The sequence below is a fragment of the Leptinotarsa decemlineata genome, unplaced genomic scaffold (assembly GCF_025532065.1).
Source record: "Leptinotarsa decemlineata unplaced genomic scaffold, Ldec_3_MD MMD2_tig00026354_RagTag_RagTag, whole genome shotgun sequence".
Taxonomy (NCBI): Eukaryota; Metazoa; Arthropoda; class Insecta; order Coleoptera; family Chrysomelidae; genus Leptinotarsa; species Leptinotarsa decemlineata.
The window spans coordinates 18,123,293-18,146,617 of record NW_027412702.1 but is presented as its reverse complement, the minus strand read 5'-3'; the positions used below and the strand labels follow the sequence as shown (position 1 = coordinate 18,146,617).

Here is a 23,325-nt window from a genome sequence, read left to right as displayed (position 1 = left end):
TAAGTTACTTATATCTACGATAACATTTTTGAGGAGAGCATTTGGCTTGACAATTGCCTGAATATTAATATTAATTTTTGTCGGAGGAGTTTGTAGTCTTGCCTGCAACATTAATGCCATCTTCAAACCGAATTGATCACAAACTAGAAGTACTTTTCTGGCGGTATATTTTTCTTGATCACACTTATTTTTTTTCGTTGTTATCTTTCCATATCCTTCGTTTTCTTTCTCGGGTTTCTGTTGTTCAAGTGATTCCATTTTAAACATATGAAATTCATTCTTGATTTTCTTTACTTCATTGGAATATAAATCATTTTCCTTTGTCAAAACTTCGATAGAAGTCAACATATTTTTCCGCATTTCGGTTAGTTCTTTTTTGTCCTCTTCAAGTTTCCTCACTTCTGATTCGTTTTCCTCATTTATTACTTGTAGTAAATATGTGTTTTCTCTCATTTTGCTTATTTCTTCATTGAGTTAGTTCACTTATTGTTTGTTGGAATTTTTGGGTCTCGAGTATAAAACTCTCTTCTGCTTCACAGACTTCGTCTTCAAAATCTTTGCTTCTTCTTTTGAGTTATTTAATGTACTTTTCCTTCTCTTCATTATCTCTTTTTAGAATTTGTATTTCTTTTTCGCAGTGTTCTATCCTATCAGAATCTTCCCTATCCTTCAATTCCAGTGCCATCCGCAAATGCTCTATTTCCTTCTCCAGTTTAAGAAATGCATCTTCGTCACTCGGTATACGGCTTGTATTCATTACACATTTTTTTGTTTGTGAGATAGTTTTCGGAACCTTCACTGCATTTTGAGAAGCGTTCTGGGATATATTCTGAGACCTTGTCAACCTTAGCGACATTGCTTCGAATATATTCTGTCACTTAATTTTTCATTTGTTGTTGTTACAGTGAAAAATAATTTCTTACTGTTATCATGATAACCCAAGTCAGTCATGAATTGTTACATGTCAGATTGATATGCCACGTTCTCCATGTTGACAACACTACGCCGACGATTCGCATGCAATATCCAAGTAGTCCATTGTCGGCGTTTTCATAACAACAAAACCATAGCACTGCATAATTATTCCTGTTAACTTACTCAATGAAAATACTTTTATTGTTGATTGTTATGGTATAAATAGTTCAGATTTATTAAACATTGAATATAATGGAAGTGGAAGATTAAGAGTTGGAAAATATACCTTCAGAAATTGTTCAGAAACAATAGATGTTTGCAATAAGTTGCTACCAAGTACATCAAGAGAAAAATGTGGAATCGCTTACAGCAAATTTATGGACTGGAAAATGAAAGCCAAAGTAAATTCTTGTTCCGAAAATACCTTGTTAGTTTATTTTGAAGAGTTGTCAAGAAGATTGAAGTCATCAACATTATGGTCTCAGTACACGATGCTGAAGAGTACATTAATTATTAAAAACTGTGTTGATATATCAAAATACGAAAAACTACGTGCATTTTGAAAACGCAAATCTGAAAAATATGCTCCGAAACATTCAAAAACATTAACTTCTGAAGAAATTCAACAATTTTTAAAAGATGCACCTGATGAAAAGTATTTGCTGATAAAAAAAAATAGCAAATGTGCGAAACAGCCTGTGGGGATGAATGAATTTGGCACCATGGCGAAAGAAATAGCGGAATTTTTGCAATTACCGAACACTGAATTATATACTGACCTCTGTTCTGGTCCACTGATCATCTGGGACTATTTTAGTTAATGCAGGAGCAGATCTTTCAACTTTAAAACGCCATGGGGGTTGGAAATCCAGCAATGTTGCTGAATCTCATATCGACAACTCCATAGCTATCTAAATGAAAATTTCAAAAAGTATATAATCCATTCAGCCTCCAGCGCCATTAGAACCTGAACACAACAATGATGTGGAAGCTCAGCACGTTTCCTCATCAACTTCAAGTTCGACTGCAGCTAATATTCCAATTACCGATAACATGTTGAAACAAAGCGACCTACTACTAATTATTTTAAAAAATTGTTCAAATATAACTTAATTACTCTTTTAAATAAAATATAAAAATGAGTTAATGATATACAAGTATTATTATATATGTATTTTAACTTTCAATGCTTGAAATAAACCCAACCGAAGAAAAAGTACAAAGTACAATGCGTGAGAAAATGACATATTTCTCACTCACTTGATTTGCTCGTGCGAACAAACTTCTGCGCTCGTGAGAAATATGTCGTTTTTCTCACTTGTTGTACAATATACTATTTTTGGCTTCTTACTCCTTTTTCAGTATTCAAAAATGGAAAACTCAGCAAAATAGGATGAGCGATTTAACGAATATCAATGAAAACTATTCGAGGAAAAATGTGGATCAGTCACAGAGTTTTTTCCATATAAATAAAAAAAAATTATCTAGCCTGAAACAATTTCCACCCCGTTGTATATATCCATGATTATGAATTTCATTTAAAACGCGTTTCGCTAAACGATAAGTTACTGGTAAATCGAACTATTCTACAATATTTTGAAGCGATAACTTCTTATGGGAGGGTAAACCGTTTCGTTACCTAACGCGGTACAGCGCCAGGCTTCCCTTTCTGTCACGCATACGTCAGCGGAAGGCAGGCTCCCCCTCTCTCGTGGGACAGATGTTTCAGTGTTTAGTTTGCGTTAGATATGTACTATTGACAGTATTATAAAAGTCTAACCAGCAAGAACGTATTTTTTTATTATGTGAAACGTGGCCTAAAAATGATGATACTAATTTTGTCTATGTAGATTATTAGTATAATTGTTCAATTCTACAAAAGTAACAATTGGCTTATGGTAGCTATAATATATGTACATACACAAAATAGTTCATTGTTCAGAAGATAATTTCTGAATTTACGCCGCTTGCAAAATCTAGATCAAATTCGTACTAAATTCGGTATAGCACATATTTAATTAGACATATAAAATCAAAAAATCACTATTTGAAAGTGTATAAAGAAACGAAATGAAATTTAAGAAAAATTATCAAATCAAAAATAACAACTGATTATAGATGATATATTAATAAATCTGAAGAAAGACTGAAGAATAAACCACGCGACTTTTGGAATTACATGAATTCAAAAAAAATAAGTTTCGCATTCCGGGTCCAATGGCTTATGATAATCAAACACATGGATCAGCACACTTTATTGTGAATGCATTTGCAAAACACTTCAGTGGTGTATATAGTCAAGATGACAATAACAACAACTATGATACATACCTGCCAAGTCAGATAAATCATCCGTACTTGAACTTAACAACAATTACAATTCAACAAATTATTGAAGCTACTAAAAAACTAAAAAATGAGTTATCATGTGGTCCTGATGGAATTCCAGCAAAGACAATTAAATCATTAATAAGTAGCATGTTGGTGCCGCTAGAGAGTATATATAACTCCATTATAAAAAATCGAGATTTCCCTAAAATATGGAAATTGTCAAATTTTGCTCTGTTTTCAAATCTAGAAAGGTAACAAATGTTGAAAATCACAGGCTAATTACATTAATATCATTTTTTTCCAAAATACCGGAAATTATACTATCAGACAAGATTTATAATCATATCCGTTCCTCGCTGTCAATTTTTCAACATGGCTTCATCGAGGCTCGTAGTACTGAAACTAATATCTGTATTTTCACTCAATGCGTCTCTGATATACTTGAAAATAAGCTTCAAGTTGACGTCATCTATACGGACTTCAGCAAGGCGTTTAATCGAGTGTCACATCAACAGCTGCTAAAGAAACTGTCAAATTTTGGCATATCATCTAATATGCAGTTGCTCCTGAAATCATATTTATCCAACTGACGTATTTATGTTGAATGCGATGCTATAAAATCCTCCTGTTTTGTAGCGAGTTCGGGTGTCCCACAAGGGTCTAATCTTGGACCGTTACTATTCATACTATTTATAAATGACATCGCCTATGATATCACTCATCATAATTTGCTATTTGCATATATTTGAAAATATATCGTGAAATCCAAGATGAAGCAAACAATTTTTTATGTTAAACGGTTTCATTGAAAAAAAAGATAATAATGATGTAGATAATGAACTGAAAAATAATTCGGAAGGTCCTAGGTAGCAGTCATCACATCACTCTCAGCAATTCACGGTATTGATTAGATAAAAAAATAAAATCGTTGGATGTAGCGTGACCTGAGTGAATATGTTAATACTACGTATATTGCTGAGGATAGTGGTGTGTAATCTGCTACCTAGGACTTTCCGAATTATTCTTTAGTTTCTAGTACATTATCTACATCACTATTATCTTTTTTTTAATAAAACCGTTTAACATTAATAAAATATTTCTTTTTCAATTCAACCTTTAGTAAATGATATCGTATTATTAAGAAACTCCATGTATAATGACAAGTACTGCAAAATCTACATATCTGTATTCAAACACATAACGAATGAGTTTAATTAGTGAACCAATTCTCTGTTGTTCCAGATAACAATCGCCCTGAGCGTGGTCCTCGCCCTGGGCGCCTTTTCCAAACTTTCCAACCGCTCAGAGCCCTTCTGGATAATGTACAACGTGGCTCAGGGCATGCAGGGCTTCCTCGTCGCATTGCTAGTCACTTGCAACTGTCAGGTCCTCAAATTGTACACGAGGAGCATCAAGTCGCGCGCCTCCAGGCACGTTCCGTGCTACGTAGGCACAGGCCAAACGTCCTCGTCCATGAACAAATCGACGAGTCTTCAATTGCTGACTTGGGATCCAGCCCCGGATTCGGTCTAAGAATGTTATTCGTTAAGGAGATGTTTTTGACAATATCGAGAGATTCTTATTCCAGATGCGGCTGAAAAGATCCCCAATCAACAACTCGAGAAATTTTGACTAATTAACACGCTTTAGTGGAATTTGAAACCTCTGGTCTTAAATTAATTTTGGAAACACTTCTGCCTCACCAGAACAAAAATGTCGACTCTCGACGCGCGTTACTTTAAACAAGATAGTATCACAAGGGGATGACTAAAACTATTTAATGCCCGGAAAATTTTCCTGGAGAATCTTCAAATTCTAATATACTCATAAAAATATTGTAATGAAATAAACAATTTGAATTACTATTCTGCCGAAGAACAAGTAGGCCTCAAAAACTACACCTCACGATTTGATCTGCACAAACTTTGTTTGAAAAATATATCATATGTTTCGCTAACAAAGTAACTTCATCAAGCGATTTGAATACTTCAAGTTGTTTCTTACACTAATAAAAAACTAATTAATACATTGTATAGCGAAACACGTGTCGTTGTAAAACCCTTTATAGTGAACTGTATTAATTAGTTTTTTGGAATGGATTTTCATCAAGTATCGGCTAGTTCTATTCAATTCTTACACTAATATTTATATACTGCAGGTAACCATAATTGAGACTACCTCCAACGAATTACCTAAACCTGTACCTGAATTACTTGTTCTATCATGATTACCTGAAGTATTGTTGTGGAATTGGCCGCGGTGGTAGTGCGCCCGACTCGCGATCGGAAGACCGTGGGTTCGATTCCCGCCTCGACCAGATATTTTTCTCGAGAGAATTTATCTGGTTGAAGCTGGAATGATTCTGCAACCGTGTTGGTACAGGTTTAGGTAATTTGTTGGAGGTAGTCTCCATTATAGTTACCTGTGGAATATAAATATTAGTGTAAGATACAACTTGAAGTATTCAAATCACTTGATGAAGCTACTGTGTTAGCGAAATGTGTTTGTGATCAAATCGTGAGGTGTAGTTTTTGAAATTACTATGGGCCTTCATCAAGTAACGGCCAAATCAATCAGAAAAAAATCTTCATTGTATTCAAATCAGTGATAGTCGAAATTCACTTTCATTCAACCCTTTCGAAAATACTTTTTCCATACCAGAACAAAAAAACTGTCTTTTGATGCACGTTTCGCTTGTCAAGTAAGCATCATCATGAGACTCACACTGAATTTCACGGCTATAATATTTTAAGTTGGGGTAGAAAGTTTGGGAGATTCATAGTAGAAAATCATTAATTTGACAAAATTTGATTTTGTTTGAAGGCTATTTTCCGGGTTTTCTAGCCGTGCTCTTCGGGTTTTTATGCCTGAAGTTTCGTCTACTGCTGCGGTAGACAAAGGCGATGTGATAACGGTTGCAATACCTGAGCTAGTGCTCTGGTTCTTGTTCCCGTTTTATCCAAAGCATTAACTCCAGTTAATTCCAATGCTGAAATGCCAATTTCAGTTCAATCTGATATATCCATTGAATCTTTCTGGATAACGGATAACGTATAACTTGAGATCTAATGCCGAATTCCATCTAAGAATATTGTTAATTTCTTTTTTCGTAAGAGGAAATTTTTTAACAATGTCGAAAGCTTCTTATTTCTCAGATGCGATAAATGAAATCTCTAGTCCAGAAAATTTTCCCAGAAGTTTTCTACAAAATTAAATGGATTGTTAAAAATATTTGTGGGAGAGATGAATGTGTAATTCTTAGTTGTTTTTCTCAGATATCCGGAAATGAAATATTATTTGACTCATACAGTTCGTAAATATAGATTTTTCGAAAATCTCTCCCGTTAAATGAGACGAAACATATCGTTGAGGTATTTTTTGTTATTTATTAGACCAATTCTGTTATAGCTGCCATTGATGTATTCATATACGAATATTTTTTATATATATCATTGTAGTTTCTTGGGAAAAAGGAAAACTTGTTAATACCCCTACTATAAACAAATTGTATATTTCTTGGGAAATAAATGGTTATTCAATGAAAAAATATAGCATACATGAACAACATTTCAAAAATTTTAAATCTCTTTCTTTTTAAGCATATCCAATTGTATTCATTCATCATTGCGTTGGGTATTCTTTTCATCTGTTATAACAATCATCTAGGATGACATTAAATGTAGAAATAGTAAATAAACAAATATCGGTTCTCTGATATCAATTATTTCAAAATAATTACATATTTGTATCATGTATAACTAGTTGAAACTGACACACGTCAGCGTTTTTCAGGTCGTCATACATATTTTAGAGGAAGCGATGTATCGTATTTCATGAAGATGAAGATTAATGCATGATTATATTAATTGAAAATCCACTAAGAAGATTGTGGTAGAATTGATGATCCATTTATTCTTTACAAGATATAGTAAATAAAAAGAACCGGTCAACGAAAAACTTGATTTAATTATATCACCTGTCAAGTATCATATCACAGTTATAAGTTATATATGAGAAGAACTGTAAGTTTGAATTATGAATAAAATACTATTTTTCAGAAATGTTTGCTGTTTCTTATTTTATTATTTGATTATACTATACGATCATCTTCGAAATGACAGCTGGAAGTTAACACATTATATTTGTCCTATATTTTATTATTTAGTCAACGCTAGACATTCTAATTCGCCTCTGTATATATAGGGGGTCAAAATACCAACTTCATGAATGAATTCATGTAGGTACGTGGACTATTAATAAAATAAGATGAATTGTCAAATTTTGGAAGCTATGTACATTCGATTAGCATTTTTTTATGTTGGTAGACACATCGTATCGTACAGAGGTCATAAAGTTGAAAAAATTAAGTTTGACTCATTTTTTTATACTATCAGTAGTTTTCAAGTTACTAATTTTGTTAATATTTGTGTTATAGGAATTCAAACCTGTTCATGACTCAACATTCTTCAACATATATTTTTTTCTGATTTACAATTCATGAAAAAACCTTCATCAGTAGAAAATGGACGGAAAATTAAATAGTTTGATATTTTTCCTTCAGTACAAAAAATACGCCGAAACGAAGAAGATTTGTCGTAGTTTTCTAAATATCTCAAATAGCTTAAAAATATATCCAACTATTTTATATGTAACCTGTCAAACAGATGATATATAAGTGATTTTCTCAAAACGTTGTTTTCTGATTCATCAGAAAATTGTAAACATTATATCCAAATTTCAATTCGATATGAGTTTTTTCGAAAGTCAGAGTGGACACTTTTTTGAACACTTCTGTTTTGACCCACGATTATTTTGTCGTGAGTATAAATGCTTAATGCACACAACAATTACATTGACTCTTGTAAAAAGATAAGATAAGAAAAATAACTGGCAAGATATACTGTAGACAAGACAAGATTTGTTCTGACTGTACTCATACAAAGTTCAAAACGTATTGATATGATTTTAAAAAAGCAAATTTCACATAGGTAGTTAGAGAAGGGGTTCAGCTTGGTCATTGTGGGGAGAGGTCAGGATTAACATAGGTAGAAAAGATCATAATAACGGGAAAGCCCCAAGATAAGGGACACAAGGAACAATAAAGGAATTGAAAATCTAGCTACTTCTAGCTCACAATATTTACCTGGAAATAGGCTTAAATATACTGGTTGCTTGGGTAGAGATATTCAGGAATATTAAATTTTATGAGGATAAGTGGATTAGAAAAGACCCATACATTGGAAGACCAACTGGAAAACCCCGATTGGGAGACCCTTGAGAATAATGAAAAACTAAATAACTTCTGTGAAGTTTCAATTTTGTAATTATGAGAAAATAACAACATTTAAAAAAAACAACTTATGGCAGTAATCCGCAATTCAGTTTACATACGATATCAAAACAAACAACTAGAAAAACTCAGCATTGTACGGATAACTACGTGCCAACTGTTGCTGCCTCCAGACTGATTTGGGCGCAGTTCTTCTGAAGCACACAATTTGAAGTCATCCTTCAGGTTGTCATTGTTTCTCTGGGTGGAATAGAAGAAGACACTATGAAGGTAAGTCCTTTAATTCTACTAGAAACCGTGGCAAAGCTAGTAAGCTAGTCTTCCAAAACTGTTCAAGTTCATTCAAGGTTGCTTTCCATTGACACTTGAATTATGGGTTTGAAGTTCATGATAAGTAACCTTGGACTGAAAAGTCCCGGGCCAAATGAAGAAAACGCGTTTTCATTCATCAATATAATTCAGCGCCATCAGAGCCATTTCAGCGCCGCGCTGAAATGGCTCTTAATGGAATCGCACTTTTGTAGAACGATTTGTCTTAGAATTGGCCTCAGTTTCAGCCTCTTTATTCAGGCGAAATTTTTCACCAATGACCATTTTTTGAGGTCTGTAAACATCTAGTAGTCACTGGGAGCCAAATCTGGCGAATACGGTGGATGTGGGAGTAATTCGAAGTTCAATTTATGTGGTTTTGTCATTGTTTTGATTGATTTGTGACACGGTGTGTTGTCTTGATAAAACAAATTTTCTTCTTTGCCATAAGCTGTCGTTTCTCTGCAATTTCGGCCTTCAAATGCTCCAATAACGCTATATAATATTCACTGTTGATGTTTTTCTCTTCTCAAGGTGGTCGATGAATATTACACCACGCACATCCCAAAATACCGAGAAAATAACCTTTCCAGTCGATTGTTGTGCTTCCGGGCACTTTGGTAGAGGTTCATCAGTTGTTCTGAACTCAGATGACTATCGTTTTGATTCCGGGGTGAAGTGATGGATCCATGTTGCATCCATTGGCACCAAAATTACAATTTTTATGTTTAAATATGGTCAAACAGTGCTCAGAATCATCAAGGCGTTATTGTTTTTGGTCAACAGTGAGCTCACGCGGCATTCACTTTTAACAGTGTTTTCTCATAGTCAAATGCTCATGAAACACGTTCTTTTGATATCCTCACAATGTCAGTTAACTCAGCAACTTCACTTCGATCATTCAAAACGATTTTGTGTGTCTTTTTCTGTTTTCTGTGTTACGGCCTCATTTGGACGTCCAACTGCATTTTGCAACATCGGTGTCTCTACGACCATGTTTGGAGTCAGCAAACCAACGCTTGTGTCTGATGGAGCGGAGTGTTTAATGCTTTCAAGCCATTGCTTCGCTTGAACGGTATTTTTCCCACTAAGAAGCAGTGTAAAATTAAAACACGAAATTGTTTTTAATCCATTGTTTCGAAAATAACAAAACTAGTGTCACCTCTAGCACAATAACTCACAAACTCATGAGTAGAATATCATGAAATTTCAACAGCCTTCTTTTAACTCTATCGCTGCCAATCACGCGCCAGTGCGTGATAGTCGTACTTGGCAAAGGGCCGATCACGCACCAGTGCGTGATATACCTGTAAGCTGTGTATGTAAGATTTTGAATACGGCTTATAGAATTAGTTTGAAATTAAGTGTCGGCATGCTAGGATAGACCATAGGTTAACCTTAAAAGCGCTCGGTTTTTGATTTGACAGTACCCGTGTATGTTGATAGTTTAGTGAAAATGGCGGAAAGTAGTAACATTGTGGCAGGACCTTCTCAACCAAAAAATGCGAAAATTGATGTGAAACGGCGTTTAACTGAGAAAGAAATGCTATATTATTTGGAACATGACAGCTCCGACGACGACGAAATGTTGCTATTGCTGAAGCTCAACAGTACGTGTTACAAAATAATGATACTGAACATCCACAAAACCTTCCTCAGGATCAAAATCAGCCGCAAGATCAGACTATACAATTCTCTTTGGATAAAAGACAGTAAGTTAAAGAAAGGTGAAGTTATAGGAAAGTATACGGATGGAGTGCTCATAGGAAAGTGGAGAGATAAGAGGAATGTGTCCTATATTTCTAATGAATACCCAAACATTATGGTGGATGTAACAAATAAAAGACAACAAATTGTATCGAAGCTCTTACCGTTAGTTCAATACAATATGTACATGTCCGGTATCGACAGGAATGACCAAATGCTCTCCTATTACCCGGCAGAGAGAAAGACATTAAGATGGCCTACAAAAATGTTCATCCACGTGTTACAATTGCTTATTAATTCACACCATTTGTATAACAAATACTCTACCAAAAAAATAAGTCTTTATGACATTCGTATGGAAGTCATAAAAAGCTTATTAGCCCCGGCTAGCAACGACTCCCAGAAACCAGTCACATCATGTCAAAAAAATGGCACAACCAGGTACTAAAAAAACAGCCAGGAAACATTGCAAGTCATGTTACGAAAATGGAAACAGAAAAGACACTATCTATATATGTATCTAAGTCGTGTCCCGGTGATCCAGGATATTGCCTAGATTGCTGTACTATTATTCATAAATAGGTTACAAATTTTTATCCACACGGATATTTGTGGTTTGAATAATTAATATTTTATTTTTTATTTGTTTTGTTATTTTGATCCGAGTAATATTTTTGTTAATAGTATGAGTATAATTTGTGTTTTCGTATTATAATCACGTTGTTTTATTTCATTTACTATGATTTTAATATATATTTCTTAAATTAGCCAAGTGTTTATTGTTCCGATCTATCGCGTGATACGGCTAATCGAGATGAAATTCCTTAGACCAGGCCGATCAAGCTGTGGCGCGTGATATTACAAAGTGTGTCTGATGCCAAAAAAATTAGTTTACATGGCTTCAGTGCGACTATTCAAGAAACTTTTTTAAAAACCATTTTAGCGAAAAACTTAAAAAACATTGTCGGCTCCTAGAATATGTTCCATTTTGGAAATCGCCAGCGAACGTGTTAAAGGTTATAGTCTATTTCAAAAGAGTGTAGAGTAATAAATCATGAAGTGTCATAAAATTTGCCTGAATTTCGTTGTCGTCCATGGGCGTAGGCAAATCTTAGGATTATTAAACTTAATAATTAAAGTAAATTAAAAATTACAGACATAGATAATAATAAAAGGCCATTTTTGGGAAGTAATTTGGTCTAAAACTAAGTACCTACATGTATTTAGGTAAGTAAAATTTCTTAAAAAAAGATTAAGATTAATTTTAGTGGTTCTTGTAAACTTATTTAATATGCAATTTGGGTTCATATACTTGAGCATGATTTCTCAAAAAAGGGTTAACACTTAGTTCCGAGGTGCCATGTCATTATAATAATCCCTTTTTGACCCTGCCCACCAATCATGCAATACCTATTAAACCCAGGTAATTAAGAAAAAGGGTTTAAATATATTGTAATGGTGTCTTAAACATTCGAGTTATAATAGTAATTGTTACTACACCAATTAAACGTACAGTGATATTGTGATATAGAAATAGTGAAAAAGTTATAAAATGGGGACATTTACTCCAAAGAAAAGAAGTGTAAAAAATTCTCCGCTATCTGTTTGCGAAAAAGTTATAATTTTAAATGTATATGATTGCATAAAACACGATCACCCTAGTTTGTCTGTGCAAGAAAGTGTTGAGCGATGTGCCCGAATGACTGGAATTGGACAGTCCACGATTTTTAAATTATTGCGAGAAAGAAAGATATCAGGCCAGGTAAGTCCATGCAAGAGAAAATCAGGAAGACCAATAAAAATCTTAGATGAAGACACCAAATGTGACATTCGAAGAAAAGTTCATTCGTTTTATTTTAAAAAGGAAATACCCACTCTTGAAAAAATATTTATCGAGATAAGCCAAGATAACGATATTCCTTTGATATCCAGAAAACTTTTATGGAAAACTTTAAAAAGTATGAATTTTGCCTGGGAAAAGCACAATCGAAAGGCACTATTACTGGAAAGTGATGAAATTGTTTGCTGGAGACGAAAATATTTGACAACTATAAAGCAGTACCACAGAGAGCAAAAGAAAATTTTTTATCTTGATGAGACGTGGATAAACGAAGGTTATATAGTCAAAAAAATGTGGCAAGATAAAAATATAACAAGTTCTCGCCAAGCTTTCATAGAAGGCCTTTCGACGGGTATTAAAGTGCCTTCGGGAAAAGGGAAGAGGCTTATAATTGCTCACATTGGAAGCGAAGACGGATTTTTAAAAGAAGGTTTGTTAAGCTTTGAGTCGTGCCGGACGGGAGATTATCATGAGGACATGAATTCGGATGTCTTCGAAGACTACTTCGGGGAAATGTTAAAATTTCTTTCAGCTGATTCGGTCGTGGTTATGGATAATGCAAGCTACCATTCAAGGCGCTTAGAGAAGGTACCAACTTCAGCTTGGAGAAAGCAAGAAATTATTAACTGGCTGTCAAATAAAGGTATTCAGTTTGAGACGAATTCAGTAAAGAAGGAACTACTAGCCATAGTAAAACAACATAAATCTCGCTTCATGAAATATGCCGTAGAAGATGTAGCAGAAAAGTATAAAGTAACTGTGCTGCGCCTACCGCCATATCATTGCGAATTAAATCCTATAGAACTTATATGGGCACAAGTTAAAGGATATGTTGCAAGGCACAATACCACATTTAAAATGAAAGATGTCAAGGTATTGTTTGATCAAGCCATTATGGAAATCACATCAGAAAACTGGCAAAAAGCAATCCAGCATGTTTTAAAAGAGGAAGATAAAATGTGGGAACTGGACAACTTGGTCGATCAGGTGGTTGACCCTATAATTATAACACCAGGGGATGATGACAGTTCTTCGGATGAAGACTATACTGATGTAGAATAATTTAATTGAATTGTAAATATACTGTAGCGGGATAAGCAATCTGGACAGAGACCAGTGTATCAGTGACAGTGACACTTTTGCTTAGGTTAGGGTTTAGAATTAAGGGTAGTCTGAATAATTATTTTCTCGGAAGGTTCTCGAAAATTGTACCTAGTAATCTCTAGAACATTCAATTAGGGTATAAATAGAGTGTTGTTAAACGTTAAGGGAAGTTCACAGTTTTAGTATTGTTCAAGTGTCAAATTGTAATAACGTATCCAGTAAAGTTCTTGTCGTTTTTGTGAATAAATTGATTTAAAGTCCCCACAAGTGTTTCAATACGTAAAGTTCGTTCGTGTGTGTTTGTGAGTATTTCCCGATTTCGGTTCGTATATATTTTATTGTTACATTTTATATTTTTTTAATAACACTGTTCTGCTGTATTAAATTTTTATTTCCTTTAATATAATTTTTATGAATGCATATTCTTTTGGCAATTATCCCACTAGCGCGCCTCTGGCTCAGTATTTATCCGTCGATAACAATGGACAAATCCCTTAAAACAGGGTGATACCTACCTGCTCTTTATGAAACGATATAATTTTGCAATGCGGACTAGGGAAGTGACAGAATTTATTGACGGATCACCCTGTAGCGCTTTTGAATACTTAATGAGATTTTATTACTCTACACTCTTTTGAAATAGACTATAGTACTAACTGAAAAGGCGGTGAATGCAATAAGACTAGCGTCATATATGTCTTGGGTTCGAGATGTTTCAGCTCATGTAGTATTAAAATATCATAATTTAACTTCAGAATGAGTCCTTGATGCAATTATTGCGCCATCGAAATATTTTTCCAGATACTGTCTTCCGAACACAATTGAACACTCAAATATTTGTAACAACTGACGTTAACACAAGCTTGGTTTCAAAAATCAACCAACATTGTTTCCCATTCTTTTGTTCGAATGATAACGAAAATAAAAGGAATATCTCTAGATATTGTTCCGAATGAAAAGATCCGCCCATTCGAAAAGATTCTGCTTGTCTCGATGAAAGGGAATCAATTAATATACCCGTCTTAACAAAAAAAGTCCGGAATTACAAATAAATCGCCCCGAATCGACGTAGTAGATTTCCGAAAGAATATAATATCCTGTACCAAATTACATTATAGTCGGGACAAAGGCATAGAAAGAAGCTTCCAGACGACCAATTACAATAACGGCTTTGAAGAATTTCCTTTTATGAACGCTCTTTCCTATTCTTTGTAAGAATTAAACCCGGTTGAAGGGAAAAAACCTCAACCCTCATCTACTTTCAAAACCAGCAATTGGGAAAACGTTCCCTCGGGGGTATCAGGAAAACTGCGAACATGAATCTGAAGTATCTTTGGAGGATTCCTAACCTATCCCTTATGGATTCATTATGCTGAAAAGCGTATACTGAACTTCGCTATTACGTGTGCATGAGGTTAGACCGACACAACGGAAATTCAAGTGCTCTTGATTCTATGAATGGGAGATGTGATTCGAAGCATTCTCTCAAGTTTGTTCTACAGGAAATAACAATTTTTTGGAGAGTGAAGTTCCTCCATTCGCGTAAAGGATGATTTCTGAGATCTGTAGAGTGGATTCAGTTAGTATTAGAAAAAATCGAGTGGATATTCTCAGTAATGAAGAAAACATAATTGAAACTTTCTATATTTTTCACACTTCAATTTGTAACTAACGTTACTGCAGTTTCGTCCTATAAAGACATTGCGTTGTATCTGCGTTGAAACCATCCAGAAGTTAGTCAGAAAACAAAACCGTAAATTCACTTACAGATTAACATAAACCCAGATCAAACAATCAGAAATCAAGAATTGGGTAACCCTATCATTTTGCACTATGCAAAGTAGGGTTGCAAATTATTTGGAATCCTTGGCAATCCACAAGCATAAACATTGCGGGTGCAACCTGTTAAATGATCAAATCGATTTAGTTCACTCACCGGTTTTCAAATTTGCATATCCACATTGTCACTAGTAAATAAAATTCACGTACTCAATCAAGCTGCTAAGTACCTTTATTATCACCTACAATGCATGTGAAATATCATAAAGGAAAACAAAAACAGAGAACAACGAATCAAAGACCCACCAGTCTCACCAAACACCTTCAATGCCTACTCTGTAAATAATACAAAAAACCTAATCCAAGAAATAGATAGTTCAAACTTAGACCCTCTCAAAAAACTGAACAATTTGGATTGTGAAAATTTTACTCTAATAGAATTTACTCACAATGAAGTTAGAGATGTGATAGAGTCATTAAAAAATAAACCCAGCAGAGATATATTTGGACTGAATGTTGAAGTGATCAAATGCATATTGAATTTAGACCTAATCCCTCTAACTAAACTGCTGAACCAGTGTACAAAAGAGTGCATTTTCCCCTCCGTCATGAAAGAAGCATTAGTAATACCTATCTTTAATATTTGAAAAATGTATAGCTCTAAAAATGGTACATCATTTTGAGAATTATAATATATTCACAAACTGCCAGTATGGATTCCGAAAAGGTAAAAACACTGAAACGGCGATACTAGATCTTAGCAACAAAATAAAAACTTTTGAAAAACTAGAGTATACAGTAATAACTTTTTGTGATCTAAGCAAATCATTTGATTATGTATCACATGAAATTCTCTTGAATAAATTAAAACCATATAATTTTTCTGAAAACACTATAAAGTTGATCAACTCATACTTAGAAAATCGATTTCAAACTGTGAAAGTGGGCAATTCTCTATCAACAAGAAAAAAATTACAACTGGTGTACTGCAATGACCCACAATGACCCACTATATCGGGAGCACCCATTATCATATATTTTATATGCAGATGATACTACAATCCAAACAAATGCTAAAACTCTAGATGAGGTACTTATATTATCCTCTGAAGTACAGTCACAAACTGAAAGGTGGTTCAAAGCAAACGAATTATATCTAAATAACAACAAAACCCAAAACATGGTATTCACCCTAAGAAATGTGGAAAATTACTCAAATTCGCATAGTAGTGTGAAATTTTTGGGAATTCATTTTGACAGTGAGTTAAAATGGGATCATCACATAAATAAACTATCAAAAAAGCTTATGAGAAATCTATTTTTACTAAAAAACCTCTCCAGACAAGTTTCAAAAGCAACTCTTTGAACGGCATATTTTTTCTTGTATGAATCCATTATTTCTTATGGTATAATATTGTCGCCTGGGGACATGCAACAGATTGTGATAGAATATTCCGACACCAATGGAAAGCAATTAGAATATTAGACAATATCGACTACCAAGATGAATGTCGAAATTCATTCATTACATTGAAAATACTAACCTTTCCTTCTCTATAATCATGGAAAATTTAATATACATAAAAAATAATCTATCTCAATATGAAAGTTTTGAAAATGTACACGACCACAACACTAGGCATAAAAATGTTTTGAGTACAAACTACTGCCGCTCAAAAAGATGTCAAAAGAGACCAAATTTTTGGGCTGTGAAATTTTACAATAAATTATCACAAAAAATAAGATCTCTACCTATTAACATATAGAAAAAATGAGGATAAAACATTTTTTAATGAAAAACGCCTTCTTCAGCACCGAAGAATTCCTGCAGTGTGATATAAGTTCCTTAACCATATAGGCATTTGTCGTTGTTTGAAAATACCCTATTTTAAATTTTACTACTTTGTTTTTAAATGTGCTCGTTGACATAACTCAGATGTACTTATAAGATATGAATATTTTTTATAAAAAAAAACCTTGTTCTATGAATTGTAAGCATCTATTGTTTATGTAAATATTAATAGATGCCTGACATATGCTAATTTTATTAATATGTATGTATTGACTTGTGTAAATTATCTATCTATCTATCTAATTATTGTTAGTATAAGGTATAAGTTTTAAAATGTCCTTATAGGACGAAACTGCAGTAAAGTTAGTAACAAATAAAAGTGGTAAAAAACATAGAAAATTTCAATTCTCTTTTCTTCATTATGATTTCCTACCACGTAGTAACAGCTACATCCATCAATTTATTGATATTCTTCTCAGTGTGCATGGTCTGTCAAAATTAAGGGCCTTTCATTGAATGCTTTCTATCTTTAAATTTAAATGAAACAAAGTGGGTGTGAGATATCATCGAAATTTTTTATTCACTTCAAAGACCTCTTGGTCCTATTGCCATTGTGTGGAATATAACATCGTTCAAATGTCCGCCACAGCTTCTCTGGGTGGAGCGTACTCGAACGTCCAATTTTCTATGACTCTAGCGCATAAATCAGGCTGAAATCGACCGATGGCATGAATTATGTTACTTTTGAAAACCACTATGGCTTATAGTTAGCTCATTCGCATATACCTGCGACTCAAGGAAACCCCACAAGAAAAAGTCTAGCGGGATCAAATTGCACGATCTCTGTGGCCAATTCACATCACCTCCACGTGAGATGACCATGCCCTCAAATTGCTCATGCAGTATATCCAATGTGGCATGAGCTGTGTGGCACGTAGCGCTTTCCTGGTGAGACTACATGTAGTTTGTGACCAGGGGCCTATAACACAAATCTTGCAATTGTAACAAGTCTACAAGTTACAAGTAATTCGCTTATAGCTACAAGTATCCTAATTTTTCGTAACATAAGAGAATTTCATATACTTGTAGCTACAAGTAAAATAGTCCACACTTGTATATGTTGTTCCTACAAGACAATTTATTTATTTACCTGCTGTTTTCGGTAACGCGATTCGTGGTGTAACACGTCTTAACGTGTTTTCGTGTTAGTGCAAGGACTGCAAGTGAAATAAAATTTGTAGCTATGGCTAGCAAACAAGTAATATTTGAGAGGAAAATGCAGTTTTTACAAAAAGTTAAAGAAAATAATGAAATTCTATTCGGCGCCTTTTCCGACCGTTTGAAAAAAACAGACAAAGTAGAACATCGATCTAAAAAGTTAGAAATGTTTTTTTTCGATAAGCTTAAAACAATAATGAACGAAAAATACTAGTATTATTGTGAAAAAAGCGACGGGCGTTTGATATACAAAAAATATGCCACAAAGTGCCCACGTTTCTCACAATAAAACTAGTATTTTTCGTTCGTTACTGTTTCAAGCTTATTTTTAAAAAAATTATCTTCAACTTTTTAGTTTGGTATTCTTTAAAAGCGTGTTTTTTTGTTCTTTTAAACTATATTTATTTTTCATTTTTCAGTTTCGTATGCTATAAAAGCGTGTTTTTTAGTCTTTTTGAATTATATTTATTTTATCTGAACTTTGTTTAGAAAACTGACCATTAATATTTTCCGATTTCAGAGAGGGAGCCTGAAAATCAACTACCAAGCCCAAAGCAGCAGGCGCGCAAAGGAGGGTTACAAATAAGGCAGCAGGCGCGTGTGTTAAAAAAAATACTTTTTTCAAATGAAGAGTTCGAATTATATCAAGGAGGTTGCGTACAGCGCCAACTGCCCGCGAATAGATGAAGCAATAATGTCGATAATTCTGTGAAATACAGATCCTGAGCATTCAAACGGAAATAAATATGAAATGAAAAGGAGAGTTACAAACAAACAAACATACATACATACATACAGGTGAAGCTAATAAAAGCGTGATAAAAACGTAATAGAAACTATACATTATTGAGTAAATTGCCAAAGGGTTGTGCATTAAGACAAGTTCTGAATTGAACATTTATTTTTTTGAATTTCTATTTCAGAAAGTGAGTGATTGAGAAGACTCATCCCCGCACAGTTTAAATTTTTGTAGCTTTCATAATTAAGTAATTCTGAAGAAAAAGTTCTACATATATCAAGTACATAATGAGAGTTCATATAAATATATGGTCGTCAAAGTTAAAAGTCTTTATCCGAAAGTAATTTCAACAGGATCCTCAAACGTTCAAACGAAACAAAAAAAGCAATATAATAAATTATCATGTTATTGCTGATGATCGATTGAACTCAGAAGTAATATACCGAAATCAACCCCTCTGCATTAGGTCAACTCATCAGACATTCTATGTCGTCATAATCGTCCTACGAAGAAGACTATTCGCAATGTGGTGGATGAATTTGAGTCTACTGGTTCAGTAAATCAACACTCGTACATCGACGAAACGCAAGATCTGCCAAAAACATCGCCACTGTTGTGAGAGTATTATGACAATCCGAGGCAGTCGATTTCGCGTCACTCACAAGAACTCGGCCTTTCGCAGACCACAAATTTTGTGTCATGACTTGGGCCTGCATCCGTACAAAATCCAACTGACCCAGGAACTAAAGGTAAACGACCATAGATAAAGACATGTGTTCGCTGAATGGGCTCTGGAGCGCGGCAGATTAATATACTGGGGGATACCTTGTACACGGTTAAGTACCTCCACCAAATATGAGCCCCATATATAAGGACGCCTGAGAGGGATAAAGGATCAGATTAGTAAAAAAAAATTGATCATCAGAAATTCTCGAGCGCGTCAGATTAAGGTAAGGTGAGTTAATTACCTGCTAAAAAGTGTATATTCCAGTAATCTGACAATTTGAGAGTGACGTAAAGAAAGGGGAGGGCAGCAAAGTTGTAAAAAATAACGTCATTTCGACATTCTCAAGCGTGACTTTTTTTTATTTTGAAGGAAATAATTCAAGGATAACGAAAAATATATATTCTGACGATTTCCGCAAGCCGAAATAACCAAAATTCGTCGATAAAGTTTAATGTGTGCAGCTGTGTGATACCTATATTTCCCTCTCCGAGTTTCTATTCCTCTATTCTCTATTCACTTTTTTTCTATCTATTACTCTCTCACTCCGTCCCCTCTCTGAATTCTGTTGCCGTGACGCCATCACAGCTGATCACAGAGACTCGTTCGTGATGAAGATGATGAATAATTAATCAATTAATTGATGGATGTAGCCTTTACTACGTGGTAGGAAATCATAATGAAGAAAAGAGAAATTAAACTTTCTATGTTTTTTACCACTATATATAAGTTTGAAAATGTCCTTATAGGACGAAACTGCAGTAACGTTAGTTACAAATAAAAGTGGTTAAAAACATAGAAAATTTCATTTCTCTTCTCTTCATTAATTAATCAATTGATTATAGAAAATTTAATTTTTTTGAGCATTTTCAAAAATTATTTTCTTATAAATACAAGTATTCTACTTAAAAGGCATACACTTATTTATTTGCATGCTATTTACTGAGCTTTTCAATTAATTGAGTTCAATGAATGGCAGATCAAGCGAATCCATCTAGATAATCGTCAGATTATGAGGCAGCACGTCTAAAACATAAAGATGAACCATATATATTTTAATCTGACACCCTTGAGTATTTCAAAATGGCGAATTTTTTTACACATTATAATACTGGCCACGAGTTAGCGTCAGATCGAAATCGTCAGATTATTGAATGAGAGCTTTTTTTTGTTGCACTCAACACTCCCTTAGAAAATCTGACGCGCTCGATTAAATTTTTTTTCTTTTCACTTTTAACCCTTACGTACAACCAATCACATCATGCAAACGATCAGATTAACATACCAACATTATTAAAAATACGTAGGACATTGATGCTATCAATATCTGACGCACTCGAGTATGTCCATGCAACAGTATTTTTTTACATATTCAAAAATCTATAGCCGCTTCCTTCACCGATGAAAAGGTATATATTATATAACATTTTTTCTTCTTATCATCTAAGCTTTGCAACCTAATGTGTCTCAATGACGCTCGAGTAAATCCCCATTTTGCATCGTGGGCTCCCCTGCTATTGATACACTCGTATATGGGTCCTTCAAAAATTAGAATTCTAGTGAGTAAACAGTTCATTCTATCGAACTTGCCGTTCCTCGATTTTTTGACATTGTAAAAAATTCAATATCCGAAAAAGATGTCACACACTAAACTTGAATCCCGCCTGGTAATCCATAAAACCTGGTAATCCACCGGGGTGCAGTAACAAAGTGAGTGCAGAATGCCGAGCTCAATTACGTGGTAACATCTGCCCTTACGCCACCGTCTAAGAGAGTCATTCATGCCTTCGACCCTTCCATTATGGAGATAACTAATAGCTGGAACATATTACATTCCAGAAGGGGACTGAATCACTTGGAGAATGCTAATTGTCGACGGCATCTGGTCGAATTGATTTCTGATCGTCTATTCATGAATGAAAATTGAGAGTGTCAATCCAACATTTTTTAACTTCAGTTTAAATGGAATTTGTCTTAATTTTGTACTCACGTCGATATATAAGCATTACCCTCACGTAAGAGAGTCACTCTAGTTTGAAAAGTGCAATAAAAATTTCTTAGATAGGGCAATATTGTGAAGAAATTAATTTAAGACACTCAGGACGCAGGTACCTAAAAGAGCTATCTAAGGTATAAATAAGGATAACATTGTAAGTATATTCAGTTTGATCTTCCTTTTGAAGATGATCACTTGGTAATTGAAACACGTGTTGAGGTGTTAAAATAACTGTTTGGTGTTAGGAAAAAACTCCAGTTTCTTATATGTTTCAAACCATCGATAACCGCATGGGAGCTGACGCCCAGTTCTTCCGCCATCCCACACACAACTTGTCCACTCCACTGGAGCCCCAAATTTCCGTCATGGATTACTTTAGGGGTACCACTTTGGGGCTCATCTTCGGACCGGAATTTCGCAAACCAATGTCGGCTGGCTACCCAGAGGGTAGCAACCTGTAAGGATCCCTAGTCCAGGGATACGGAGAGAAAATTTGAAGAATCACCTGACCATGGTGTAGTATTGTCCTTAACTACCTCTGAAGGTGACACTATTATCTTCATGACGAGGCACGAGATCATCATAGCGCAGAAGGAGGATCCGATTTTGAAAACTGTACCTTCGGGAATGGATTGCCAAAGGCGTGAGGTCGGAATGGCAAGAGATCTCCAAATACGGCCTGCAGGTAAAGGGTTACTGACTCCAATGGGACTCCATGTACATTCGAGATAACCTACATACTCGTAAATGGAAAAGCCGGGATGGAAGAACTCACAAATTCCAGATAATCCTAACAAAGACGTGTATTCCGAATATCCTTGAACAGCTCCACTCCTCCTCGGAGTAAATAGAACTCTAGCAAGAGTGCGTGAGAGGTACTATTGGGTCGATTGCCACGGAGAAAGAGTTGTGTAAGCGCTGTGGCCTGTGCTCTTTGAGAAAGGGTCCGAAGACAAGGCAAAGAGGGAGGTTTAAGCAATACCTCAGTGGGTGCATTTTCGAGAAAATCGCAATTGACATTCTGGGACCACTCCCTATGACCACATCCGGTAACAAGTACCTTATAGTTATGATGGACTATCTCTCCAAATGGCCTGAAGTAGTAGCCTTACTCAACCGAGAAGCTAAAACGGTGTCAGAAGCGCTGTTGCAGAACTTTATTGCCAGACACGGAGTACCCCGGGAACTACACTCGGATCAGGGCCGCAACTTCGAATCGGATTCATGGAAGGAAATGATGACTTTTTTGGGAATAAAGAAGACAAGAGCAACTGCTCTTCACCCACAGTCCGATGGAATGGTCGAGAGGCATAATAGCACCATCAATAACTACCTCTCGATGTTTGTCTCCGAAAACCAAAGAGACAACTATTTCAGAGTATGTGAATGGCCTGAAGGATAGACAGTAAATTGTACAAAAAATTTCTAGATCCAAATCACAGCTTTCCAGCGACAGAATGAAGATAAGATTTGACAAAAAGTCGCTGCCAGTGAGCTTCAAGGAGGGTGATGAGGTGTGACTTTACCAATCCCAACGTTGGAAAGGTTTGTATCCCAAATTGCAGAGATCATGACAAGGAC

At 34.9% G+C, this 23,325-nt stretch overlaps 1 protein-coding gene across 1 annotated transcript in view; it reads left to right on the top strand.

The window, feature by feature from the left end:
• LOC141486347 (adhesion G protein-coupled receptor E3) overlaps positions 1-7,301 on the top strand; it is a 306,290-nt gene extending 298,989 nt beyond the window's left edge. The window contains exon 7 of the mRNA XM_074184153.1: positions 4,489-7,301. Coding sequence (XP_074040254.1) covers positions 4,489-4,779 — 291 coding nt within the window. The 3' untranslated portion in view covers positions 4,780-7,301. The remainder of the gene's footprint in view (positions 1-4,488) is intronic.
• Positions 7,302-23,325: the final 16,024 nt, after the last annotated feature.